We start from the raw sequence: 22,267 nt of genomic DNA on the forward strand, positions 1-22,267 counted from the left end.
TAAAAACCAACAGGTGTGAACGAAGTTATTAGAGGAAAAAGAGCAAGGCAGCAGAAGGCCTGTCCAGTAGAAGAGCTCAAGAGCTAGTGGCAGTCAGCAAGAAAAGGAAAAAAGAAGGCCAAAACAGGCGCTTCAAAAGCCACTTCTCGCCGGTACTGCCTCCTGCCTAATTGTTCATTAACCACAAAGCAGAGGGCAGCGCTGCTCAGCATAAAGACACTCCTCTTCTCACTGAGAATTGGAGCTCCTTTCATAATTCTGGATGAGATTCAAACCCAAAGAAAAGGCGGCCAGACTACCCGAGACACTGAAAGCACCAACAACGGCAACAAAAAACCAGGAATATTGAGAAATTCATCCCACTGACAAAAGACCTAGGTTAACTAATGTAACAGAGAATTCTCTACTATAACTAAGAGAATCAACCCCCTCCCCCTTACAAATCACTGTCAGGCCTAAGAAATCAAACTGCATAGTGCTTGTAAAAATCACTGAAATGTAAAGCACAAAATATAGAAATGCCCAAATGTAACTCTGCAGCAGAACAAACAGTGGACTCCTGTCAGCAGGTTGAAGCAGCAGAGGAAAAATCTCTGGAAATACCATAGTGCTTCCAAGCTTTCAAAAGAGTGGACGGGCTGGCTGCCCATCGGGCCAGGACGCAGAGACTTCCGCCTCGCTGGGACTCAGGGTGCCCCACAAAGGTGGCGAGGTCTAGCCGCCCAGAGCGGGGCCACCCAAAGCCTAGCCACTAATCAACACCTCAAGGAGGGGCAGGACCTGAGTTGTTCGCCCAGAGAGGCCCCGAGCCTCTCCTTGTCTGTCTCTCCTCTTTTCCACATTTTTATGTCAGTCAGATATTCACCAGGCATCAATCCTACATGCACCCAAATCCGAACCTCACTTTCTTCCTGTCAGCATTTTTCTTCCCATTGCTCCCCCTCTGCTCTCAGTCTTTCTTTCTCTATCCCCTCAAGTAGACACAATATAGAGCTAAGTATCCTTGTTCTTGCGCGAGGCCCTCCTTAGTCAGAGCGCTAAAAAAGAACCGACACCACTGCTTCCTTTGCAAAGCGCCTGTCGATGGGCTGCCGTAGCTCCAGTCGCCACCTCAGTGACTTCCCAGACCACCACAGCCCTTCCTGGCCACCATTTCTCCTATGTGTTGTCTCCCCACTAGAATACAGGCAGGGAAGGCTTTTTCACTTGTATCCTAAACTTAGTACAGTACTTGGTGCTTGCTAAGCACTTAATAATTCTTTTTCATTCATTCCCTCATTCTTGAATAAAGCTTGGTTTCCATCCTCAAATTTAAAAGCATTTAAATGAAATGCTTTAACAGCCAGGAGGACAATTTCTACAATTAACTGTAATACTGTAAAGACAACTTGAAAAGATGAAAAAGCTGATCAACTCAGCAGAACCAACTGCAGGTCCAGAGGACTCATGATGGAACGTGCTCTCACGCTCCAGACAGGGATGGCGGACTGAGTGCAGAGAACTGGCAAAGTCAGCAAACTTGTCATATGTTTTTCTTGCTTTCTCAATGGGTAGGAGGAGACAATGGTGGAAGGGAGAAAATCAGGAACTGAAAATAAAAAGGGCATTAAAAACAAAATTAAATGCTTTATATTTCTCTTTAGGGAAAAAACTAAGATGAATTTTTTAAAATGGTGACCCTTTTTCTCTTCCCATGGGTCAGCAGTTCTTCACGGTGGACGGGAGAAGAGACACAAAAATCTGAACCACAAAGCATCAGTTATGAAGTATGCCGTCTGTGTCGGAACAAAGGGAGGACCCATTAACAGGATTGCTGCCTTGAGTGTACCTGCAAGTAGGTTCAATGTGCAAATTCTTACCTTGAATCCATCCTTCTTGTTTTTTTCCAAACCTGACCACTCTCCAGGCTGAAAATGTATTTTAAGAGAAATATAAGTATCTCAGTAAAAACAGTTGGCTACCCGCTCTCCTATGCCCAGGCTCCAAGGTAAGAAGAATGTCACACTGGGGCACCTCTGCTGATGGTGATTAGAGAATAACAGCGCCGCCCAAGGCTCAAGTTTTATACCCGTTTAATATCTTCGATGCACTTAATGATGTAGCTTCTCTTGATGGCTTCTTTCACTGCGTAGGCATCACTAAGGATAGTCAGGTGCTCCTCCAAAGCTTGCTGAATGAGGCTACTGGGCAAGGTTGGAAGATGAGCCAAATCCCAGAGGACCTCTAGGACCTGCAAGGACAGAACGTGCATGAGCCCCCCAAGAAGGTAAACCAACGGCCCGAAACACTGTGAAGCTCTAATTGAAAAGTCTGCTTGGTCTCTTGCCTTTCCAGAGGTGGTCTCAAAACGAGCTTCACGACCAATGCGCCCTATCAGGCTCAACAACTTCTGTCTCACTCTGTCATTTTCCGTCTCCCAGCTCTGTGGGGTAAACAGAAAAACACACAATAAAGTCAAGGTACTAAATACCCTGTGAGTGTAGCCAGCTTGTTAAAACTGGCACAATATAACTAAGACAGTAAGAGGGAGGAGACCAGAATTACTCCTTCACACCTCAATTCGTTCCTGAAAAAGAATTCCGTCTAGGAAAAGGCAGCAAGTGGTGATCCAAACACTGCTCGCCATCACCACAAGAGCTGTATTCCAACTTCCTCCAGTGCCCCGGTCCCTCTTCTCCCCTAGGAAAGCTGAAGTCAAGAATGTATGACTCTTTGTTGGGCGTGCTGTAAATGGGACAGGACACAGGTACAGACAATAGCTGTCAACCATCCCCTCCAACACTACTCATGTGACATTGGAAAAGTTAATGAACCTTTCTGGATCTCAGTTTCCTCCTCTGTCAAATGAAGAGATGGAACAAGATGGCCTGTAAGGTCCATCCCAGCCCTGAATATAAGATCTTGTGATTCTTGGGTCCGGACTGCGTTCAATGGCCACTGAAGTTCCTTCAGACTCTAAGGTTCTGTGAAGTAATGATCTGTCACAGAATCACCATACTTTCCTGATTCTTCTTTATGAATCAAAGTCCACCCCTACCCCTCACCTCCAGGCCTTTGACAAGAAAAGCACTCCAGAAAAAGAAAACCAGCAATAAGAATGTTTACTGGGGAAGTACAAATAAATGTTACCACGCATGCACGTACCTTTTGGATGAGAACAAAGAGATGATTCAACTGATCTGAGCTGAACTTCACAGCGGCCGCAGCAATAATGGTGTGGATGTTCTCAATGACAGTCGATGACTGGCCTGCCTGAAAAGAGGAAGGGGAAAGAGAAGGTACGGGAGGTTTCTTCACCTAGTCTTTAGAAGTAGACTGAAAAGATCTGCTGCTACTGCTACACAGGAAGAACAACTAATACTAGCATAATTACTAAAACCACTGTAATTAGTGATTGTCAATAAATGTTAACTTTTCATCTAAATAATTTTACATGTAAGCGAACAGGATGAAAGGGAATATCATAAACTCATTATTTGTGCGTATGTGTGCCCAAAGAAGACCCACATGCTATGAGGATAAGAGCACCACATGCTCACAATTGTTAATAACGACATTTATACGATGCTTGAAAATGCTGAAAACTGCTTTGCAAATATTATTTCACATACTCTTCATAACAACCTTGTGAGGACGGTTATCCCCATTTAATAAATGAGAAAACCGAGGGTCAGAGGTCAAGTACCTGAAGGCAGGATTCCAACAAGATTCCCTGAATCCAAGTCTAGCACTTTATTTATGAGATGGAAGATTCGGAGGCCAACAGTGCACTAAACGTGTTGGGTTCCCTCTGTTCACGGGCACCCTGGCAGCTCAGCGGCTAGCTCGCCAAGCGTGCCAAGGAGAGCCAGGAGGTGGAACGGGTGAGGTGGGTCAAGCCGTCCCAACCCCAAACCCCACTCTCCTTAGAACCTGGCAAAGACAGACCACGACCTTCCACCCATGAGCTCTGGGAAGAGCAGCAACTAAGGGGGAGCCACCAAGAAGTGGGAGGCGGTGAATGTGACACAGACTTCAAGGACTATGGAAATGGGACAACTGCTTTGGCAAGAACAAGCTCTTTCTGAGGATCCTGACCAAGTGTGTCTGAGGGTGGCAAGGACGGAAGCCAGCTTAGATTGTAAGGGGTTGTAGAAAGAAGGGCTAGTGAGGAAACAGCTACAATTCATATTTAAGAAGTCTAAAAAGTGGAAGGAAGGGCAGAAACCATCTGGAAGGGGAAGCAATTCAAGTGGAAGATGCAAGGAGCGAGTAAAGAGAGAAACGATGGCAAGAGAGCATGAGCGTGAGAGTATGGTGAACGAAGCCAGGAAGCAGAGACAGAGAAGGGTGAAAGCCTGGCACAGAGACGAAGTGATTACCACCCATCAGTCAGTGATGACACAAGCACTTTACTAGAGTAGAAGCTGAGGAGACAAAGGGAACAGAGAGAAGTTAGAGGGGACCTAGCAAATCCAAAGAGCTAAGGACCTAGCGGCCGCTAGGGGGCGCCACAGTGCACAGAGTGGCCAGGTCTGGCATCAGGAAGACTCCTCTTCCTGAGTTCAAATCCCATCTCAGACACTTACTAGCTATGACCCTGGCGAGTCACTGAACCCTGTTTGCCTCAGTTTCCTCATCTGTAAAATGAGCTGGAAAAGGAAATGGCAAACCACTCCCGTATCTTTGCCAAGAAAACCCCAACCCACATGGGGTCGCAGAGAGTTGAACAAAACTGAAACGACTCAACAACAATGGACCTCCACCACTAGAAGAAACTGCCAGACTTGTTCTGGGATTAAGAAGATCTGGGACCTTCTAGTGCTATTCAAATATGGCATGCCCCTTTGCGCTTTGTACAAAGTGCCTGCTTAAATACACTAGGTTTTGGTAAGGTGGGCTGAATAAAGCACAGGAAAACAGGACTCAAAGCACACTGCTTGAACCACCAAGCTTGGATGGAAAAATAACAAAGAATGTGTTCCTTGAGGACAAACATTGTCTTTCTACAGCAAAACCTCACTAATTTTGTTTTTTTTAAAAATTTTATTAATTTATTTTGATTTATCAACAATCACTTCCATATGCTTTTCAGTTGAAAATTCTTCTCCCCCTTCCTCCCCCCCCCTCCCCAAGACGGTGCACAATCTGATATAGGCTTTACATTTACATACCCATTAAACATATTTTCACATTAGTGAAGTTGTAAGTAAAAATTAAAACCAATAGGAGGAACCATCAGAAAGAGGAAACAAAACTCAACAGAAGTTAAAAATAAGTGATAGCGATTTGACTTCCATAGTTCTTCCTTTGGATGTGGACAGCATTGTCCATCCCGAGGCCTCTGGAGATGTCTTAGATCCTCGTAATGGTGAGAAGGGTTCAATCTTAGTCATCACATAACGTGGCTGTTATTGTGTACAAAGTCTTCTTGGTTCTGCTCACTTCACTCAGCATCAGACCATACAAGTCTTTCCAGGTTTTTCTGAAGTCAGCCTGTCATCATTTCTTATAGCACAATAGTATTCCATTACATTCATATACCACAACTTGCTCAGCCATTCCCCAATTGATGGGCATCCTCTCAATTTCCAATTCTTTGCCACCACAAAAAGAGCTGCTACGAATATTTTTGTACATGTGGGTCCTTTTCCCATTTGTTTGATCTCTTTGGGATATAGCCCTAGAAGCGCTATTGCTGGATCAAAGGGTATGCACATTTTTGTAGCCCTTTGGGCATAGTTCCAAATATTAGCGTTCCAATTTTCCCATGTCTTCTCCAACATTTATCATTTTCCTGTTTTGTCATGTTGGCCAATCTGATAGGTGTGATGTGGTACCTCAGAGTTGTTTTGACTTGCATTTCTCTAATCAATAACGATTTAGAGAATTTTTTCATATGACTATAGAGACTTCATGTGAGAACTGTCTATTCATATCCTTCGACCACTTATCAATTGGGGAATGGCTTGTGTTCTTATAAATCTGTCTTAATTCTCTATATGTTTTAGAAATGAAAAACTTCACTAATTTTGGCCAAATCTGGAAAATGTTTGCATTCCAGAGGAACTGGAACGAAAGCATTTTGACTCAATAAAATTTGTCTTAGACACTGAAAGTCAGAGAATCATAGACACCACAGAATGATAACAATAAAATATAAGGAAAGACATCCAAAAGCAAAATGGACTTCCTCAGGAGGTGGTGGATTCTCCCTATGGAGAAACTTTTAACTTTACCACTTCTCAGGAGGATGTCATGATGGGCATTTCCTTCAGGTATGGGTTTTCTGGTTAATGAAGTCCCTTCCAAATCTCATATTCTCTGATTATACCCTTTGGCCCAAGACTTCCATTGCTAGGGGTGTATCAAAAAAAATTCTAAAAAACGACCATAATTGTGCAAAAATATTCACAGATACTTTATTTGTAACAGGAAAAAAAAATTATACAGCCAACAACTAGAGAATGGCTGAATTACATTGTGTCATAGTACTATATTAGAATATCATGGCAACATAAAAGAACTAAACAAAACAAAAACCTAAAAATCTATGACCCTGGCAGAAAAGGTCAATACGAAGTAAGACTGATGTCGACAAACATAAACAGTAACAGACCAACAACGAAGACACTATCAACAAGTGTGTGTACAAGTAGGTTTCTACTTATCTGCTAATGTGTTTGGTTTTACTATATTAAATACGAAAATCTTATTCTTTATTTTGCATAGTCATTTGTTTCTGTTAATGCCAATATTAAAGTTATTATAAAACAATCTTTGAAAAAAGATTTGAGTAATGTTTAAATCACATTTATCTGAGAAATTATTTTGATTCCTTCCCTTCTCTTACCAAATATATCAAGTCAGACATCAAAACCTGCCAATTCTACCTCTGCTATACCACTGTAGTGGAGTGAAAAGTGTATGTGCACAGCTCAACATCTCTGTTTCAAGTGTAGTCTCACCCACTTCCAGTCCATGGCACCTTTGCTCCTGACCTTCTGTGTATCTTGAATCTCCTTTAGGTTTGCTGTCTCCAATTATTAAGCATTTATTAAGCACTTAATTGCTATGTGATATGTCAAGCTCCACTTTCTGAAATACTACTATGACGGCCACTTTTCTTCAAGGCCTAGCTTGAATGTCATTCGTAGCTCGAATGCCCCAATCCATTTAATCTTTATATCAAATAAAATGAAATGATATTTGAATTTACAGAGGCAATAAAACAGAAAACCAAAGAAAAGAACAGAGAACCGAATCTGGTAGGGAGCATTCTCAGTCCCTACACCAAATGAATGCAAATTGCTCCTGGGGAGCAGGAGGAAGAGAAGGAGGAGTATAGGAAAGGGAGAACAAGGAATTTGGCAGAGGTATCTGGGTCCTGGTTAAGGTAAAATGTCCCTAAGAGGAAGGCACCTAGCCACGGGAAGCCAGCAATCGAAGGGGGCAGAGTAGAGAAGTGCTGAATAACAGGTGTATAGCATGCTGTGGCTGTGTGGAAAAGGAACCACAACTAAGACTGGCTCTTGTGGAGAGGGTGTGGCAGGACCCAACTTACTATTTCCTAAATGTCTGATTCCAAACTCCTTGGCACATGCCTTGGTCCTCTTACGGTCATGCCATGGGTCTTGACTTTGGAGACCATTAGTCAATAGGATAAATTCAGCCTGATTTTTCAGGCTCTTCTGACTTCAACCTACATTTCCAGCCTTATTACAGACAATCTAACATTGCTATCTGTTCCCTATCTCAATTTTCCATTTCTCATTTGTGTTGTTCCCCATGCTTACAATGCATTCCTTTCTCATCAACACGTTTCAGATCCCTGACTTCTTTCAAGGCCACACTCTAAACCCTGCCCACGTGGTAGGTATCCTCTCCCTCCTGAACCTTCGAAACACAAAGTCACTCTGTTTGATTGTTATCCAGTGTATTCTATTGTTCTGATCACTGCTACACCACGACATCCTCTAAGATCGGCCACTGGTAGGCCCCTCTCATTTAAACTTCAAAATAAATCATTATTTCCCTTGAAGTCCTCCAGATTCATTTTATTTTGTCTAACTCTAAAACGTAAAGTTTGCTGTGGCACACAGTCTGTAATTTGGGTAGTTTTGCCATTTTTATTATTATGCTAATACAAGGAGTATTTTCTCCAATTATTTAATTCTGTCTTGAAATCTCTAAAAATGTTTTATCCTTATATTCCTATAAGTCCCAAATGTTTCTTGAAATGTTAACTGTGAAATTTTAGATAGTTTGGAGTTATCTAATGTTATTCTATCCCTCCTTTCGAGTTTTATTTGTAATATTCAGAAAAGATGATTTTTGTGAGTTCCTTTTATATCCTATTACTTTAGTGGTTCCTCTTTCAAGTTAATTTTTTTCATCGACTCCCTAGGGTGTGTTAAGTAAATCACTGTTTCACCTATAGCAAACACGGTACGTCTTTGTATTTTTTTTTTTTGGCCAATGATTACTTTTTTTTTCTTGTTCCATTACTACATTTCTAAAACTACAGCCAGTGACAGTGGTGACAAGGGAGCTCCTTTTCCTCCTGCTTCCACTGGCCTTCTGGTCCTTCTATGACAAATCCGGTCACTGCTGAGTTTCAGACAGAGCTTGGGAACCGCATTAAGGAGACTTCTACACGTACAGAGGCAACCATGACTTACTCAGCTCTCCATGTCCTGGACTTCTCTGGGGGAGGGGCAGCCTGGTACAGTGGACAAAAACCTAGCCTTGGAGTTGTAGACCTGGCAGGCCCCTTCACGTCTCCGTGGTCTGGGCCGCTATGCTGACAAGGTGCACTAGGAGAGCACCTCCCCGTCGGGAGGTCAGTCCTCACCATCCTCCCTTTACTGGCGTGTATGCTTGCCTGCCACTGCCCCTCCCCACCTCAAGGAGCCCTCGAGCCCCTTCGGGGCAGGACCCGTTTTCTGTCTTGCTCTTCTTGGTGCCTAGCTGAGTGTCTCAGCAGGTTCTTCACCAAAGCTGAGTATATGTGTTAGCTTCTCCCAAGTGACTGAGGGAGGGAGGAAGGAAGGAAGGAAAGAATGAACGCATAGAAAAGCGCTTACCATGCACAAAGACTGAAGGAGATTGGCCCCCAGGACTCAGAAGGGCCAGCCCTCTAAAGAGAAGGTGTGGAAGGGCTGTGACCAGCCCCCAGGAGAGTGTCACCCCTCAATAGAAAAACACATATCGGCTGACAGACACACATAAGAAAAAAGGGCTGCTACGAATGCCAGACCAGGGCTAGGCGCCATATTCTCTGGTAACACTGAACAGCTCTGAAGGTGACTCAGACACAGATACATCCTCCTACCTTCACAGCACCAACATGATCAGCATCACACACAGCAACCTGAAAATCCCCAGCAGCAAGGACTCTGACTAGATGCTGAGAAGAGCTACTGGCTGAGTGACTTCTGTGTCAACTAAAGAGGAATGATGGCAATGAAGGCAAGGAAAGAAGACGTAAAAGGGTTTGAAAGAAATACTATTAAGGCACATGTGGAAACACATTTTCTTGTCGAGTTATTGGTTGTTTCTCCAAACACTGGTGAGGTGGCAGGAGTAACTTCAAATACCTATTAGTGACTTGGAAAATTAATTGTGGCTACTACTTATAGAAATTTTAATGTAGATAGTATCAAATCCTAATCCCATCCCCATTTATTCCCTGCAAAAGTTTAATTTCAAACAAAAGTCAAGACAACAGTGCTCTCATGAAGCTCTCAAAATCGATAAAACTCAAGTGTTGTGCTTTGGTTGGAGTGGGGAACGGGAAAAGGTTGAGGATGTTGAAGAGGGAGAGCTAGCAATAGGAAAAAGGAGAAATGGTTTGAAACTGACCAAACTGGTCAAAAAACCCGAGCAGTTTCTCAGCCTCTTAGCTAGGGACAAAAATCTCTCCCCTGTTTTTCCATGCAACAATATGGCCTCTATTTTTTCTATGAAAAGGCAAGAAAGTGAACTGATGACAGCAGATTAGAGGAATCTGAGAATACAACTTGAACCACTTCAGAGCCTAAGCCATGTCATATCACTTTTGAGAAGTCTAAGGGCTCTCTGTTCCCCAACTCTCAAAGACATCTCTGAAGGGTCTGCACAAACAGCCAGTGCACAGGTGGCCACAATTTCAGAGTTCGACAAGCCTATTACAGTCTACCACAGCCACTTCAAGCCTATTTTGGCAACTGAATTAAGCTTAAAAAATCAGCTTCGAATAAACACTTTATAGGGTGATAAACAAACGTGTGTAAGAAGTTGATGGAAATACAGCTTATATCTCTGTAGGATAAGGTAAAAGGATGAGTATGGTATTCACAGCTGATACAGCAGCACTGAGAGGACTTCTATTTCCTACAACATCATCCACTTCATAAATCATGCATTTTGCAATATACCATACACACATTACTAATGTATTACTGAAGCATGGGGTGGAAAGGAATGAAATTCAATAGTTTCAACACGAGACGAGGAGAGGATGACAACAGCCCTTACCTGTATTCTCCAAATTTTCGTGAGCTCATCTAAAGACAATTTACTGCCCAGTAGTTCGATAATTCCTTTTATGCGGTCACAGTACTGTGCTTGATCAATATTACCTAACAGAGGAAACAGCACAGAAGAGATGTTCAACTTCAGCTCTCTAAATGCAATTTTAATCCAAGCCAAAATCAACTTGCCATTTCATTTAAAGCCTAAGACATTCAAGTAGCTGTTTACATTTTAGGAAAATGCTTACCTTCCAATGCGATTGACAGAACAGAGTTCTCAACTAGCCAATCTAATAATCGGTCTGTGTCTATTGCATTCTTCACAGACTTGGATAAAGTGCTGTCTTCTATTAGTTTGGTTACCTAATAAGAGAGTATTGTGGCTGAAATCTAAATGCTGTTATGAAATACTTTAAAAATCCCTCCAAATAAACCAAGCATGTTCAAGTGGCATAATGTGTGACTTGTACAAAGCCAGCAAAAGAGAACATGGACCAGCATTAGTAAAAGCATCTCACAAAGCCCTGACAGCCAGTTATTAAAAGTGAAGACAACTTTCAGAAGAAGGGTCATTTTAAACAGAGAATGAGTTTCCTATGTCTAATTTGGTGACAAGCAATAAGAAACGCACGTTTAGCATGTGTATCTTTCCAAGTTTAAAGAAATAAAATTTTTTATTTGAAAATTTAAGACACTTTCTTTAAAATATTTTAAGAATGTTCATCCTTTCCCCATTTGTTGAGATTCAATTTTAAAAGTAGAGCTTTACAAGTTTTGGCCAGGATCCTGAATTGTACACTTCCTCCAAACTTTGAATTTTCTTATCCATCGGAATGAAGTAGCTAAAAATGTGAGGATGATCTCTCTCTCAAATATTTTGACTATTCAAAACAAAACTATTAAAATCCTGTAGGAGTTAGGCTTAAAAACCAGCAAGACAAAGCCTCCTGTGGCCAGCACCAGCGGAAATGACAAAATGGTCTGAAGGAAAATATAGGAGGCACAAGAGATGACAGAGGATGTGGTGGGTGTGGTATGGGGTAGACCAGCAATACTGGCACATGGTACCAGGGGAGAGGGCAACACGTCCTTCTGACATTTTCATTAGACCAAGATTTCGAACATTTTGCTTTTGCCCAAAATATACAACATTCACATTTGAGAAAAAAAACAAAAACAAAACCAAAAACAGCTGACTACAGAACCCAGAGGACTTGTCCAACCACCTCTTTTTCCAGAGGAGGACACTAAGTCACAGAAAGGTGAACTTGGGAGGCCTTCTGACTCCAAATGCAGGGGCCTAAAATTTAGCTTCTTTGCCTTCTATCAACCGTATTTCTTTAAGGCAGAGAACTCTAGTCCTTAGGTGGACATCCAAGTCTGTGCCAGTCTGCTCGACGCAGAAGGGCTCAGTGTCGTTCAGAGAATGAGAGCTGCCTGAGACAAGTGTGATGTGACTACACACCAACAGTGCCCAAGCAGCAGCTCTGACAGGGAGCCTTTCCTGCAGCAGTCACACCATGCACCAATGCCCAAGGATCCCCTCTTCTCCAGGGGCCCCTGAATGACAGCCCTCTGCCCCCATTCCTGCTATGGTTCCGGAGGCCTTCCACCTCCCCAAGAAGAGGCCGGCAGCTCTCCCGTATGTGCTGTCTCTCTCACTCTTTGAGAGACTGATTCATTTTTCTCATCATTTCCCAACTCTTACCATAGCACCTGGCATAGAGCTAACCAACAAAAAATGTTTTTCTACTTCATTCCAAAGAGAACCGGTTTTAGAGAAAGAAGAAACTGGGGCCTGACACTTCGCTAACTGTGTGACCCTGAACAAAGCACACCTTTTGGTAGCTCAGTTTCGTCTCTGTTAAATATTTGCTCCCTATCTGAAGGGCTATATGTAAATGACTACTCTTACTATTTAAGGAAAGACCTTGATAATGGAACTCTCTCTAAACAAAGGAGTAGATCACTGGATTTAGGTGGAAGGGGTCTCACACACTCATTTTAGGGAAGAAGCTACACCCCAGAAAGATGATGTGAATTGTCAAAGACCAAACAAGTCAACTCCAGAGCCAGCCTGGAGTCCAAGCCCTTTGAATTCACCCTCACAGACTTCCTAGCCACCCCCTACCCCAACTCCCACAGGCATTTCCACAGGACTGAAGGATTTTGATTTTGGAAGGATAATGACGATCACCTAGTCCAGCCCCTCGTTCACAGACGAGGTAACTGTCAGACAAACCAAGGGAATGATGCATGTGACTGGTGAGATGAACAGTAGGGCCAATGACTTCTCACGCAGTAAGGCTAATGATCACAGCCAGGAAGCTGCACTGTGAGAAGCAGAGAGCAGCCATGGGGTTAGGAAGCAGATAACAAAACCTCCTCTCCTCCCCCCGGAGAGCCACAGGTAGCACACATGGCGACAAGGGCTCACTGGACTGACTGGTTTTCTATGTCACAAGGAAAAAAGTGGAACAGGGGGGTGGGGAGGGTTAATATCTGGAAATGACAGTAACAGACAAACAAAAGGCCATCCATCAATAGAAGGCATTTCAAATAGATAAGTGAATTAAGAACCCAGATGACCACCGACCACACACACACACACACACCCACCCCAAAAAAGAAAACAAAAATACAAAATAAGTCTTCTTTACAACACCATGCCCAGATCATAGTCACACCCTCGGGCTCTTGGCATATACTTTAAGACCTTTTCAACAGACTGATTCACTTTCAGTTTCTTCTGGAGACATTGCTTTATCATGGGAATCTTCACAAGTGAAAAAGACACCAGCGCTCACCTCTTTGAGGGAATTCATTTTGGCACTGAAGTGGGGTGACTTCAGCATGCGGAGCAGAATGTCCAGCCGCAGGTCATCCACCACCATCACCAGGTCAGGTTGGAAGCGCATACACAGCAGCTTAATAGCTGACAAGAGCTCAGGGATGCTCACCAGCCTCTAGACAAGAAGCATGAAAAAGCCATCACAAATACTTCTTGGCAGAACTGAAAAAGAAGCTGGAATTTCAATAAATACTTATTAAACACCTGCCTGAAGAAGGACAATGCCAAGACTGACTACCTTGTGGTCCTTGCCCTTGCTGGAAAGAGCAGCCTCGTGTGAACACACCCTCCCCGACCCCCAACGCCTCCAATGACAGAGGGGCTTGGCTAGGGCCACCAAAGGCCTGCCGGGAAAACTAGTTATTGACAGGAGAATTAGGGAAGGATTCACAGAGGAGACACCGGCTGAGCTGGGCAGGACTCAACGATGAGGGGGATTTCCAAAGGTTCATTGGAGGCAGCACAGAAAGAGGGAATTCCATTCAAAAGAAAACTTTAAGGTGCAGCGAGGTGGTGCAGTGGATAGAGCTCAGGCCTTGGAGTCAGGAGGACCTGAGTTCAAATTCAGTCTCAGACACATGACACTTACTAGCTGTGTGACCCTAGGCAAGTCACTTAACCTCAACTGCCTCACTAAAAAAGCAAACAAACAAAAACCCAGCCGGTCACAGAGTGAAGGATAGGCTGAACACCTCAGGAAATTACTGACACTGTCCAGCGACATGGCAGGGAGGGCCTATGCAAGGATGGTGGTCGTGGGAACACTGAGGAGAGAGCAAAATGGAGTCGTGTTCAATAGCAATAACTTGTTTTGCAACAAATGGACATTCTGATTCTAAGATAAAGTGACCAACACTTCACGCGGCCTTTCACCACAAGCGTCTAGACTGGGAGACATGTTCTGAAGAGCTGGGCGCACTCCAGTGTCTTTGCTGGCTGTCAAAACGAGGCTAGCAATGCATCAAGACTTCTCGCAGCTCCAGATCTGTTACACCAGCAGGAAGAATCCACATGCTCATTTTCGTTTATTTGTTTTGGTTTTTCGCTAGGCAATGCAGTTCAGTGACTTGCCCAGGGTCACACAGCTAGTAAGTGTCAAGTGTCTGAGGCCAGATTCAAACTCGGTCCTCCTGACTCCAGGGCCAGGGCTCTATCCACTGTACCACCAAGCTGCCCCTCGTCATGTTCCTTTTTAAAACAGAAAGAACAGACATGGATAGAATTTTCTAAGAAATTTATCCTCATTCTCATGATCTGAGGGACACTGAGGTGACATTTCAAACATAAACATCCGCTGCGTCTTGGGGGAAACTCTCAGGGGCCTCACAACTCGCCTTGTCCTTCAGGTCCTTCTCTTCCACGCTCTGCACGTATTTGATCATTTTGTGGATGACCGGATCAAGCATTGGCTGTGTGAAGACAACAGCACACTGTGAGACACACATGCTTAAAATAAGGCATGAAAATGTAATGATGACACAGCTGCCCCTGACAGGAGAGGAGATGCCCCCAGGGAACACGGTGCCAAGTCTCAGATTCACTGCTCGGGTGTGGAACTTTGGACAAGTCGTTCAAACTCTGGGCTTCAATTTCCTCACAGGAAAAATAGGGAGGGTTTGTGAGAATTTAAAGGCAAGATTAAGTTCCTGGTTTAAAGACAGATTTTAAATGCTGGAGTGTATCTCTAGCATGGGAGAACTAGTAATATGTTAAAAGATCCAGAGACACTTGGATCTAAATCTGTCAATCAAGTAAAGTGATTAGCTGCTCAAAAGAGAGGGGAAAAATATTTGGCAGAAAAATCACCAACATATTCGCACCAGCATAAAAAACACGGCAACAAGTTATTCATTAGGACTATTATTTTTCTTGCTGGCCAACTTGTTCAGCGTGGCATGGTGCCTGCATGATGGAACAGGACTCCAGAGAGCCAGGACTGAGTCGCCAATGCTTACAAATCTGCAAAATGGGGGTAAGCCTCTACTCTCTGCCTCACACAGTGCCTGAGAAAGCAAAGGGCATCCGAGGAATGCTGCCTTCGGGGTTTTATCCTGTAATAAATACATCTACCTTCACAATTTTATGTGGAAGGCTGGGTGCCTTCGTTTCCTCATCCAAAACCAGAACAATTCTAACTGCATCAAGTACTTACAGGATTATGCCAAATGAGACTAAGTGTGCCAAGTATTTTGTAAGCATACAAGAACTATATAAAAATGGGACTTTATAATGACTGCATGGCTTTCTCTATCTCTAGAAGGAAGCTAGGATGAACACATTAGTACAAGTTCATACAGCCTTCTTGTCCTCTACAGCCTGAACCATCCTGGGCCAGAAATCCAGGGCTTTCTGAAGGCATGAGCCCAAATTCCAGAATCCTGGCTGGTCACACTGTGCTTTGCTTCTCAGGGGGAATGAGTGAGCAAATCAAGATGTTTCACATTTATATACTGAAGGCTACTGAAAATCAACTGGCTATTATAAAAGTTTATGAGGCCAAAATGGGGAGAGACAGAACCTGCATGCTGTAGCCTTAGAGATACTTTAGTGTTTTTTCTAGAGAAAAACTGAGCCCATAATGACCTAACAGAAAAAGATATTTGCATTCTTAAAACCACTTGTTCATTTCACAATCTTTTTGGAATCACCTTAAATAACAGGCCTCACTGACTTCTTTATGGAGAAAACAGTACAAGTTATGAGACAAAATACTGTGCAGAGTCAATTAACCACATTTAAATGATCATTTTCAAATTAAGACAAAGGATTCAGGATCAGGGTTTCCCTTTGAATTAAGCACTCTGCCAAGAAGCTTGAGAGAAGCTGATCTATCATTCCCATGACTGGCACTGCTCCATCTTACGTGTAGTATAATTTCTGGGCTTGTCTGCGGGTCAGTGTTTTGGTGTTACCTGCACAACCGAGGAGTTGAGGTACTCCGCACACACCCCCAGTGGCTGGACTAGTGCAGAGACGGCCTGGAAAAAAAGACAGCAGCCACGTAGAGATGAACACAAAGGTTCTTTTCCTTTTGAGATGAGGCAGCACTCTCCACTAAGAGGAGACACCCCTATGTGCTTTTCATTTTGTCTTACGTGATTCCAGTGAAGACATGGAAACAAACTTGCTGGTCATCCCAAAACCCAGCCCTCCAAAGGTCCACAGTCATTCCCCTTCACTTCTTGTTAATGACAGACAAAACAAAAGTGACAGCTGTCAGCCATCAATGCAGCAGGGCAGAGCTCGACTCTTCAAGGCCTGCGCCAATTCATGAGGCTGTTCTCTGGAAAGGGACCCCACAGAATTGAAAGCTTACTGGCACATCCAAAAAGTGGTGGGAGCCCAAAGTTTCTCTACACCAGTTCTCATGCAGAATGAGTTTGTGAGGAGCTGAAATATGCTGAGTGAAATGAATTCCTGAGGTTTCAGTGCCATCTCCTGCAGGAAGCCCTCCTCACTCCCCCAGCTGCAAATTTCCTCCTTCCAACTACTCTGCATTCTTCCCGTATGATCTGATTGATATGGGTTGCCTCACTTGTTGGAATACAAGTTTCTTGAGGACAGGGATCAATTTGCACAGGAACTAGATCTGTGACCTGATCATGATCAAATCGTGTAGCCTGTCTGTGGTTATGGCTTTATTCACTAAGACACCATCCCGTGACGGATGACTTCCAGAATGCTCCCCAGAGAAAAGTCAAGCTCACAGGCCCATATTATTCATGTCTTCTTGTGTCAAGAACACCACTGTCCTTTCAATATTCGCATCATCTTCAGGGCCTCACACATTCTCCACACACACATTCCGTCGGTTGCCTGACCTTGCCTGTTTCTACATCTCAGCATCCTCTGCCCCTGATCAGTTGTGGGATTGGATTCAACACTAACAATTCTAAGAAATAACTCTGAATTGTTCACAGAAACTATGGGGGGCACCCAAATGTGCCAGTATGTGTGCTCTGCTCATCATGAGCTACGGCAGGCACTCTTTTAACTGGGGATGCACCACCTGAGCAGGCAGAAGCAAACCCCATCCAACCCCTTTTTAGAAATTCTTTCCAGCACAGACATGACAACCTAGGGCAAAGCACGTGGCCATTGTATTGCCAATCCCACTCTCCCGGGGCCTAGAGTAGACACTAATTTGAAAAAAAAACTGTTTAGATTCAAATGGGAAGGAAAGTTGTAGCATTAAACAAAAGAACAAAGGAAAGACCCTTCCTCTTAACATCAAGGGCCCTTCTACTCTTGTTATGAGCTGTTTGCAGCCGGGCTGTGGCTCCCATCTTACACCCCACCCCCAAACCTTGAGGGCCTTCTGATTATGTCCCACGTCCCCAGAGAGCTGTGCAAGGCACACCTGTACAAGTACCTCTACGTGGATTCGGTCTCTCAGAGGATAACTATGTATGAGATTTCTACAACCCTGTCTGAAAAGCTGGCATCTCGCCCCCAACCAGAAGACTCTGATGAGAAAGAGCCAGGATCTCATAAGGCCACCCAGGTGGCTATTCAGATAGTCCTAACTGCCCATATGTGTGATTACTGATGTGTATTCTATGTGCGAGCATGTGTGGTTACGAAGATGTGACAATCACAGGACATAAAAAGACCCAGGCCTGTGTCTCAGCTCTGCCACGGACTCCTTACATGATCTCCAACAAAGAACTCAGCCTCTGGGTCTGGGTCAATCTTTACCCTTTATTACCTCCAGTGGTTACCGTGACAAATGAAAGAACAGATTCTAAAGTAACAATCAGACACTCAGGGCAGGAAGCAACCTAAAAACGCCAGCAGATTGCCCACTTCAAATGGAAGTAACACCCACGTGCCCTGGACCCCCAACACACTTGAAGAGATTTCTGGGTGGACCTTTTAGTAGTTTATAAAGCAACATCTTATGTCAGACCTAATTCCCCAGAATCTGTCTCTTCACATAGACTAGCTCTTTACTGACTTTAAAGGGAGGGAGGTTCCCTAAGTAAGTGTATCAATGTTTAACTTACCCCAAGCTCTATATCTTCTGAATGAAGTTTAGACTGAATTGCTGCAAATCCACCCAATTCACCAAACTAACAATAAAACAAGAACAAGTTCATTATCAGTATACTACACTGGCAATTTAAGTACTTTAAGCCAATCGTTTATTAGTTTGTTCTTTAGTAATCTGGCTTGAGAGGTTTGAACACAAGAAAACTTTTAAATTCTTAGATTTATTCATACTAATTCAATGTGTTGGAGTATATGTAAATTAGGGTGCTCAAATCCTAGAGCTGACAGGAATCTGAAATAAACTGTTCAGATCCAAATGGAAAAGAGATTTGTAGCATTAACAAAAAGAGGAGTATAAAAAACAGAGTGGGAAAAACACCTCATCTTAAATTGTTACAAGCACCAAAATCTGATTTTCCCGTGAGGCTGCTCTCTTTTTAGAATAAAGACCGCTGCATTTTAAAAATAAAAAAGACCCCCCCCCCCCAAAAAAACCCCACAGTAAAAATTACTCGCCCTATTCACCAAATCCACAAGCCATCCATGAGGTTCCTGTAAGAAAAGGAAAAGCAAAATTAAAAAAAACAAACACACACACACACATCTCTTCTTTTTCAAAATCTTCTCCCTGAGTGTGTGCCAGGCGTTCAGCTGTGATGGCACAGGACACATACATGGTAGGTGACACAGGCATATCAGCTACCACTTTATAAAATTTATAAAGTCCATTATAACTAAATCTTCTGATTTCTAGGAATATTTGGGTTTCAGCCATCACACTACTGTAGCTCACAAGAGATGCCAGGAGATGGTATTCATGGGGTTTTTTTGGTCTAATCTCTCTAGCTAAGTGACATATAGAATTTGAGATAAGCTTTTTCTTAGAAAATAACTTTTCATCTAAATATACCTTTGTAAGTTCTCATTCATATCTGCTACTTATCTTCTATTGGGTTAAATGGTCAGTGTCCCCCCTAAAAAAAAAGTACCATTCTATGGTTGTATTCCACTCATTTTTCCATTTTAAAAATTATTTCTAATAAGGGCCCCCCCCCCCGTTATGTATGAAAATATTCAACTAAAGACCAGGTATAAAATGGACAAATTAAGCATCTAGATGAAATAACACCAAGAGTTCTTTGACCTTACTTTAATTTACTCTTCTTTCACAAGCAAAAGGAATCCAACAAATAATTTAAGTTTAAATAAGTGTGCTGAGAATCCTTTTATGTGTAGAGCTTTAACAGGCTAACTGCAGAAGGACAGCCAAAAGGGTAAGGAGCCAGAATCCAATGTGTTGTTTATAAGAGAAACATTTCGAAACACAAGAGTTAAAATAAGGGGAAGGAGTAGAATCTATTACATTTTGGATGAAATTAAAAAAAAAAAAGGCAAGAGTTGCAATCATGATCTCAGACACGGTAAAAGTAAAACCAGACCTAATTAAAAGAGATAAACAGGGAAACTAAATTTTGGTAAAATAAGGCACCATAGACAATGAATTAAAATCAATATTGAACATATACAGCATCCAAATTCTGAACAGTAAAGTTAAAACAAGACAAAATAGAGACAAAACTATACTAGTGGAGGACCTTAATTTACCCCTTTAAGATCAAGATAAACCTGACTATAAAATAAACAAGAAAAAGAATTAAGGACCTAAACAGAATTTTAGTTAACTATATTAGCCCTCTGGAGAATGCTCAATAGGAACTGAAAGGAGTACACTTATTTCTCAACTGTACAGGGAACCTTCACAAAAACTGACCACGTATCAGAGCATAAAAACCTCACAAATGCAGAAAAGCAGAAATGTTAAATGCACCTTCTCAGACCATAATGCAGTTAAAAATTACATTCAGTAACGGGCCTTCAAAGTATAGATTAGGGGCAGGTAGGTGGTGCAGTGGATAGAGCACTCTCCTGGAGTCTGGAGGACCCGAGTTCAAATCCAGCCTCAGACATATGATACTCACTAGCTGTGTGACCATGGGCAAGTCACTTAACCCCGACTGTTTCACAAAAATAAATAAATAAAATAAAGCACAGATTAAAAATTAATAAGAAACTAAAAAAACCTAAAAAACGAATGGATTGAAAAACAAATCATAGAAACAATCAACAATTTCACTGAAGATAATAAAATTGAGACAACATACCAAAATTTAAGCACTACTAAAGGGAAAATTTGTATCTTGAAATGCTTACATCAAAAGAGAAAGAACAGATAAAGGAATTGGGCATGCAACTAAAAAAACCTAGAGAAAAAAATTTAAAACCTCTAATTAAACACAAAAATAGAAATCCTGAAAATAAAAAAAAAAGATTAACAAGGTTGAAAATTAAGAAAAAAAATTAACAAGTAAAAGTTGGAGCTTTTAATTAAAAAAATCAAATAGATAAACCAAGTTATCAGTATTAAAAATGAAAAAAGTAAACTCACAAACAACAAAGAGGAAATAAAACCAATATTAGGAGCCATTTTTTCCAAATATATTCCAATAAAACTGAGAAACTAAATGAAATGGATGAATATTCACAAAAAAAATGTCAATCTGCTTAAAAGATTAACAGAATAGGAAATGGAATACTTAAATAACCCAATCTTAGAAAAAGAAATTGAACAAACTATAAATGAGCCCCCTGATAAAAAAAAAATAAATACATAAAAAAACAGCCCTAAGACTAGAAGAACTTAATAAGAATTTCACCAAACATTTAAAGAACAAAAACCTTTTGGGAAAAAAAAGCAAAAAGGAGTCTTATCAAATTCTTTCTAGGACACAAATATGGTTTAAACCAGGGAATGCCCAAACAGAAAACTATAGACCAATTTCCCTAATGAATACTGATGCAAAATATTTACATAATCATACTAGGAAATATGACAGCAATAAATCACAAAGATCACATATTATGAATAGGCTGGATTTATACTAGGAATACAGGGGTGGCTTAATATTAGGGAAACTGCAAGCATAACTAGCCACATCAATAACAAAAATCACATCATTATCTCAACAGACGCAGAAAAGGCATTTCTATATGTTAACCAACAAAACTTGGTAGAAAGAGACAAAAAAAGAAACTCCATTTAAAATAACTATACACAGTTTGAGATACTTGAGATACTACCTGCCAAGACTCACACCGGAGCTCTATGAACACAATTTCAAAACACTCCTCATGTGAAGATATTTAACCAACTGCAGAAATGTTAACTGCGCATGGGTAGGCTGAACCAATATAAAAATGATACCAAAAGAGGCAAAAGGCAGTCTCTGCCCTCAAACAGCTTACAATCTAATGGGGAAGACAACATGCAAACAACAAACACATACAAAGCAAGCTATGCAGAGAATAAATAGGAAATAATTATAACAGCAAAGCACTGGAATTAAGAGGATTAGGGAAGGCTTCCGGTAGAAGGCAGGAGTTTAGTTAGGACTTAAGGAAGCCCCGGAGGTCAGTAGTTAGAGCAGAGGAAGGAAGGAGAATGATCTAAGCAGGGTGAAAGCCAGTGAAAATCCTGGAGTAGAGACATGGAGAGTCTTGTTTGCTGAACGGCCAGGAGGCCAGGGTCACCGGAATGAAAAATATGTACTGGAGAGTAAGGTAGACGAAGACTGGAAAGGTAGCAGGAGACTAGGTTGTCAAGGGCTTGGAATGTCAAGGAAAGCATTCTGAATTTGATCCTGGAGGCAACAGAACATTATAATGATAATGATAACAGTAAAAGTAATAACGATAAGCGGTAGTACACCAAGTAGGGGAGTGACATGGTCAGATGTGCACCTGTGCCTGAAAGGAGGACGGATCAGAGCGGGAGAGAACTGGTGCAGGGAGAGCCACCAGCAGCTGCTGCAATGACCCGGCGTGAAGGGAGGAGGATTTGCACCAGCTGCTGGTGTTGCGTAGTGTCCGACTC

General features: G+C 42.2%; 1 protein-coding gene across 1 annotated transcript in view; it reads right to left on the reverse strand.

Annotated features, from left to right (window-relative positions):
• USP24 (ubiquitin specific peptidase 24) overlaps positions 1-22,267 on the reverse strand; it is a 157,835-nt gene that overhangs the window by 87,093 nt on the left and 48,475 nt on the right. The window contains 11 exon segments of the mRNA XM_020976911.2: positions 1,860-1,907; positions 2,069-2,230; positions 2,327-2,422; positions 3,145-3,252; positions 10,498-10,601; positions 10,742-10,856; positions 13,301-13,459; positions 14,679-14,753; positions 16,257-16,322; positions 18,351-18,416; positions 18,853-18,888. Of these exon segments, the coding sequence (XP_020832570.1) occupies positions 1,860-1,907; positions 2,069-2,230; positions 2,327-2,422; positions 3,145-3,252; positions 10,498-10,601; positions 10,742-10,856; positions 13,301-13,459; positions 14,679-14,753; positions 16,257-16,322; positions 18,351-18,416; positions 18,853-18,888 (1,035 nt within the window).

Source organism: Phascolarctos cinereus, unplaced genomic scaffold, assembly GCF_003287225.1.
Source record: "Phascolarctos cinereus isolate Bilbo 61053 unplaced genomic scaffold, phaCin_HiC Scaffold_5;HRSCAF=322, whole genome shotgun sequence".
In the NCBI taxonomy this organism is placed as follows: Eukaryota; Metazoa; Chordata; class Mammalia; order Diprotodontia; family Phascolarctidae; genus Phascolarctos; species Phascolarctos cinereus.